The 6,686-nt window shown below is 41.5% G+C and overlaps 1 protein-coding gene across 1 annotated transcript; it reads left to right on the top strand.

Annotated features, from left to right (window-relative positions):
• The first annotated feature begins 2,952 nt into the window (after positions 1–2,952).
• Positions 2,953–6,568, top strand: cyp1a (cytochrome P450, family 1, subfamily A). The gene is made up of 7 exons (XM_084575061.1): positions 2,953–3,066; positions 3,449–4,332; positions 4,448–4,574; positions 4,693–4,782; positions 4,892–5,015; positions 5,153–5,239; positions 5,465–6,568. The coding sequence occupies exons 2-7, from the start codon at positions 3,493–3,495 to the stop codon at positions 5,760–5,762; spliced, it is 1,566 nt and encodes a 521-aa protein (XP_084431187.1). The 5' UTR covers positions 2,953–3,066; positions 3,449–3,492; the 3' UTR covers positions 5,763–6,568.
• Positions 6,569–6,686: the final 118 nt, after the last annotated feature.

Here is a 6,686-nt window from a genome sequence, read left to right on the forward strand (position 1 = left end):
CTCGCATTTACAGAAGCTATAGCGCGCAAGTATGTGCACCTTCGTGCCCGAGGAGGGAAAAAAAGAGAGTCTCGCGTCCTGCGCTCTTTGTTCTGCAAGTTTAAAACCCTTGTGTCTTTTCCAGAGGCTGCTGCCTTCGCGTGACTTGACCAAGCAGATTTAGGATTGTCCAGAAGACCGAGACCCTCCCCTCTGGACGGCAGCTCCGCTTCTCACGCAACCTGCAGCACCAGAGGCGCAGCGCCGAGGCGCACGGCGAGAGTCCCCAGAGAGTCAACACACAGTCCCACAGGATCGGGACAGTGTCGAGTCCCGCGGATTACTGTAAATAAATGAAAATAAAAGCAAAAGTTTTTCCTGGCATGAATTTGCTACTTCTCGTACTTTTGAATCAACGTGTTCAAACGGGTTTGTCTAAGCAATAAAACTGATAATCCACAAATTGTTAGTTTTAAGAAATAAAAGATGCATTCAGTAGCCTTTCTCGCTGTGGCGACTTAATCTTCCGATTAGTAAAACTTAATTCGAACTTAAAAAGCAAACACATGTTGGACACATGAACAGGATGAATTCGGCTAAAGGGAATTTGTTGATAATATTTTCTTTTCTGCTTTTCTTGTTATACTCTGTCAGAGCACTTTCATGGCTCACTATAGATCTATATTTTATTATTTTTGTGAAATTGTGAAGTGCTGTGAAGCAACTTCAGATCACGTGCACTCAAGATTTATGATCCGCAGAATATAAGAATAGCAAGTGCACCACCAGACTTAAACTTAAAAGCTCAAATGCAAATTAAGTTAATAATAAATGGTTTAATTTATCCGGATTGGCTGGGTTCTTGAATAATACTTCACACAACACTTGTTTAAACCACCTGATAACCAGTCGCTATGGCTGCAGTTAGTCGACCGTAAAAGAGAACAACACCTTGAGCAGGACATCAGTGTCCAGTCCAGTGTGCAGAGACTTTCGCCCTTCTTCCATCAACTCTCACGTGGCTGTGGTCTGATCCAGATCTCAGAGTCCACGGGTCAAAATGTTCATATTTAGCCCCAGATGCACAAAGGAGACAATTTTAAGAGTAAAATAACTTTTTGGGAAAAAAACGGCGAGGGATCACGCAAAACACAAATCAATCTATAGGACATTTGAATGATATTGCATAATTTAGCCAATAATAATAAATAACCTAAATATTACTCCGAATATATATTTATCTGTTTGGGGGTGCAGTAGAGTGTACTATAATGACAATATGTGTTGAAAAGCCAGCTTTGGAGTCATGGTTCCACTAGGATCTGATGAACAGATGACAGAAACTGATCATCAGCCATCACGGTGCATGAAAACCTATATCTGCAGAGCCACACAATACTCAAATGTTTGTGTTGCAGAATCCTTAAGAGACTGCGCAACATGGAAGTGGCTGCAGTTTGGAGCTTTCAAAACTCTATAAAAGTTCTGTTGAACATTTTGAATTTATAACCTGGGATTTTTTATATTCAGTGACATTTTTTTTTTTATAAAAATGCCTGGTGCGGTGGGATTTTTAAGGTTCCAAAACATTCAATCATCATCAGATAAAGCCATCAGATAACCTGTCTCTGCACAAAGCTTTCTCTGGACATGAAGCAGAACTCTTGAACAAATACCTACTCAAAAACAATCTGGTTACAAAAGGTTGAAAAGGCTACGGTGAGGAATGGAATTGAACTCATCTACCCTTGCACTCCAGCCGTGCTGCCTGATTGCCCCGCTCCCTCCCTCTCTCCCCAGCATCCTCTTCAAAGGGGAGGTGAGGGTTTGATCACTGCGTTCTCACGCAACTGGTCAATCTTTAACTCCAGCGGAGAGCTAACAGGTACAAGCACGCAATGGCATCTGACTGTTTTATCAGGACTTAAACCTGCATGCGAGGTTGCTGTGAAGGTTGTCACAAACTCCTGATCTCACCCCAAACCAGGGATTTTAGTGCTGTGCGCACTCGGGACTGAGTCTGGCAGCCAAGCATGAAACTATGACACTTAAATAGGCACTATGAAAATATGGTAATATGTGATATCCCATTATCTCCAGATAATAAAAGATTCCTGACATAGTCCACGTAATACATTAAACACATCATTCTTCTCTGAAATCTATCTCATCGCTTCCTAAAAATGAATGATTCACTTTTCATCCCATCAAAATATCGTCTTAGCAAAGGGTCAGGTGAGCCGTAACACTGAGTGGGCAGCAGAGATGTATCAGCCTGTCATCAACTGTCACGATTTAAGAAAACTTAAGTCCCAGTGGGAAACTTATTTGATTTATTTATTCTACAACCGGTTCAAGCTCTGCATGAGAGGAAAGTCAGGGGGATTACAGATCTGAACCGGCAAACACAAAATTGGCACAAGTGGAATCAAAGCTCGATCAAAGATCATCGTACTAATTAAAACGATTAAACACATATACACTTCAAGCGTTGCACAAAAGTGTAAGCCAGTGCTGCAAATATTTTTTCAAATCAACCTGCAGAACAGTAGGTCACGCATTAAGCCGAGCACTGTTATATACTACAGGATATTGTTTTATAGCGGAGGCAATTATACACTGACGGCTATTATGCCGTATATGTCTCTAATAAAATGGACATAAAAGGGGCTTTAGGCTGTAAAACCCTCAAGATCCAAGACTTTGTAAAAAAACACACAAACGCCGAATTGCTCAGTCTGCTACAAACGACTAATGCGCGCGGACGTGTGAGGTTTTTTTTTTTCTCTCTCTCTCCAAACTTCATTCATGACAAACACACACAGAAAGAGAGAAGAGAGAGAGAGAGAGAGGGAAGAGAGGGAGGGAGCGAGAGAGAGAGAGGGAGAGAAAGAGAGAGGGAGAGAGAAAGATTACGTCATGATCAGCAACCAATGAAGTTGCGGAGCGCACTATAAAGCAAGAGTCCATCTCTGCTTAAGGGACATTAAGAGAGTAAACTCGAAAAATAATTCTTCTAAACGATACTTTAGTGCTTAAAAGTAGTCTCGGACCGCAGCTCTCTTCATTCTTCACCTTTCGACACAGGTAAGTTTGATATACATCCATATGCATGAGAGGACTGAGTGATTTATAACTGGTATAGTAGCTGAGTGTGCTGAGTGGAGATTATTTGAATATAATAACTTTAGCAAACGTGAATTTCTCACTCGCATTTGCACGTTTTAATAATCTTTGTGTTACATAACATGGTGGTAATAAAAATATAAACTTGCACTTGCTTTAAAGCATAGTACTCTGCATAGATTACCACTTGTAAAGAGTCTTGTGCAGCATGTGAAGACATGAAGTCAAACAAACGCATGTCAGATTTCTCATTTGCTTCGAACTTTAAGGTGCAGATGTTGCACAATACTTTATTGCCTCCACTGTCTCCACTGCTCTAATGCCCCTCCTATTTAATTTACAGGTTGTGCAGAAGCCAGAAAACAAAACAAAAAAAAAGTTGGCATCATGGCGCTAATGATACTGCCATTCATTGGAGCGCTGTCGGTGTCTGAGAGTTTGGTGGCCGTGGTAACGGTGTGTCTGGTCTACCTGATCATAAAGTCTTTCCAAGATAAAATTCCTGAGGGGCTTTCTCGGCTGCCTGGTCCAAAGCCCTTGCCTATAATTGGGAACGTGCTCGAGGTGGGCAGCAGACCTTACCTGAGTCTCACCGAGATGGGCAAGCGCTACGGCAATGTCTTCCAGATCCAGATCGGCATGCGTCCTGTCGTCGTTTTGAGCGGCAATGAAACGGTTCGACAGGCTCTCATCAAACAGGGCGATGAATTCGCTGGCAGACCTGACCTGTACAGTTTCCGTTTTATCAGCGAGGGCAAGAGTCTGGCCTTCAGTACGGACCAAGCTGGTGTTTGGCGCGCCCGCAGAAAGCTGGCCTACAGTGCCCTGCGCTCTTTCTCCACCCTGGAGGGCACAACCCCAGAGTACTCCTGTGTGCTGGAGGAGCACATTAGCAAAGAGGCCAAGTACCTGATCCAGCAGCTTGACACCGTCATGAAGGCTGATGGTAGTTTCGACCCCTTCCGCTATATAGTTGTCTCTGTTGCCAATGTGATTTGTGGCATGTGCTTCGGCCGCCGCTACGACCACCATGACCAGGAGCTGCTGAGCTTGGTCAACCTAAGTGATGAATTCGGCCAGGTGGTGGGCAGTGGCAACCCAGCAGACTTCATCCCTATTCTTCAGTACCTGCCAAACAAAACAATGAAGAAGTTTGTGAGCATCAATGACCGCTTCATCTCTTTTGTTCAAAAGATTGTCAGCGAGCACTATGCCACCTTCAACAAGGTAAACCTCGCACTAAGTTATAGATTATCTTTAGTTTTTGAAGACACTGTTTCCTCTTTCAGCGTTTCAGTACTTTATTGAGCTGTATTGATGTGTTTGAATGATCTTGTTTCAGGACAACATCCGTGACATCACAGACTCCCTCATTGATCACTGTGAGGACAGGAAGCTAGACGAGAATGCCAATGTGCAGATGTCAGATGAGAAGGTTGTAGGAATTGTCAATGACCTGTTTGGAGCTGGTAAGTGAAATTTCTGTACATGTTAAATGATCTGATAATAAATTGTCACAGATTTTTTTATTTATGTATTTTTTTTTTTAAAGAGAGTCCTCACAGATCTTATTTATTTGTGTATTAGGTTTTGACACAATCTCCACTGCCCTGTCGTGGTCAGTGATGTATTTGGTGGCTTACCCAGAGATACAGGAGAGGCTTTATCAAGAACTGAGTAAGTACATGACACAGCTGGCTTAGACTTTAATCACAAACATGGTTATTGAGTGTTATCTCCATTTTTCAACGTACGCTAACATCCAGTGTTCTCTTTTAATTTCCAGAGGAGAACGTAGGCCTGGATCGGACACCTGTACTCTCTGATCGAAACAACTTACCCCTTCTGGAGTCCTTCATCCTGGAGATCTTTCGGCATTCTTCATTCCTGCCCTTCACAATCCCACACTGGTGAGTTTCATCTCTTGTAGATACAAAAAAAATGTACTAACGTGTAAAGTATCACAGAGCCACTCAAATGCAGAAACCTGAACATTTATGAAAACTGTAAATATGCAATGGTCTGACGTTTTCTCCTTTCTTTTTAGCACCACAAAAGACACATCTCTGAATGGATACTACATTCCCAAAGACACCTGTGTCTTCATCAATCAGTGGCAGATCAACCATGATCCGTAAGTGTCTTTATTACTTTCATAACTTTACAATTACAGTTCTACTAAAGCAGAGGCCTTGCACAGTGGCACCCCACTGATTTTAAAGTTTTAAAGGAAGATGGCAATAGTCCTCAGTCTCCCCACATTCAGCTTGTCCTTGTTGAATCAAGAGCTTAAACGTCTCATTTCTAATGTGTTTCGAGCTGTTTGTGCAGTTTGGTTTACGTTTTCGTTCTCTTTCAGTGAGCTGTGGAAAGAGCCATCATCCTTCAACCCAGACCGTTTCCTCAGTGCTGATGGAACTGAGGTCAACAAGGTAGATGGAGAGAAAGTGATGATTTTTGGCATGGGAAAGCGCCGCTGCATTGGTGAGGTCATTGCACGAAATGAAGTCTACTTGTTCTTGGCCATCCTCATCCAAAAGCTGCACTTCTGCAACTTGCCTGGGGAGCCACTGGACATGACCCCAGAGTATGGTCTCACAATGAAGCACAAACGTTGCCAACTGAGAGCCACAGCGCGAGTGAGGAGTGACCACTGAAGCTATTTCTAATGTACGATGTATGACTCAGTAGGTAGTAAAATTGAGTCTTGAGAATGTAAGGGTCATGGCCAAGTTAACAGTCAGTGAAAGAAGCATCTTTCTCCTCAAAATGTAAGGCACTGGATGTCACATTTGAGCTAATGGCATTGAAGCATAAAAGTGAAGTTTGCTTCATGCAGATTGTCAGAGATCTTATTCTGTGTCATGGTTTTGTTTGCTAAGAGACATTTGGGCACATGATTGGTGCCACTCAGTGAAGTAAAAAGAGATGCAGTTTTTCCTGCTGTGCTGTGCAGTAACAAAGCTGCTCCTATTTAGTAACTATAAAACACAAAAAGGTTTTTGCCTTGTTCAGCTTTCGGACAAACAATGTCTTTTCTTCCATGGACATTACTATGTAGGTCAATGTAAACTACATTTTTTTGTCTGTGACACAGGGCTCTGAAGTGAACAGATATTATCTTATGATACCATTCACATTTGTAAGCTAATTATTTGCATTATACTGTGGACATGAGACACTGAAGCTATTTGTATCCCAAAATGTGATTTTGTGTGTATATCAAGATTTTTGTAAGTCATTTTTTTTTTTTTAATTATGACATTTGTATATATGTATTTGAGGTGACATAGTTTTACTCTGCATCTGTATGAGTTGTCAGAACACCAAAAGAATTCAAGTGATGGAATATGGCTGTTCAGTTTTTGTATTTCCATTTCTAATGTATCATTGATTGTATAACATGTAAAGGGTGTAATTGTGGAATCCTTTAATCAACCACACAAATAAAAAAAAAGTGCTATAATAATCCTTTCTTGTTTGCTTGACTTGAAATAAAACACCAAATTGTGAAAAGAAAATAATATATATGTGCAAAAAAAAAGATTTAATTCAAATACAACGAACTTCAAATAAATGGT

The sequence above is a fragment of the Chelon labrosus genome (genome assembly GCF_963514085.1).
Source record: "Chelon labrosus genome assembly, chromosome: 3".
Lineage (NCBI taxonomy): Eukaryota > Metazoa > Chordata > Actinopteri > Mugiliformes > Mugilidae > Chelon > Chelon labrosus.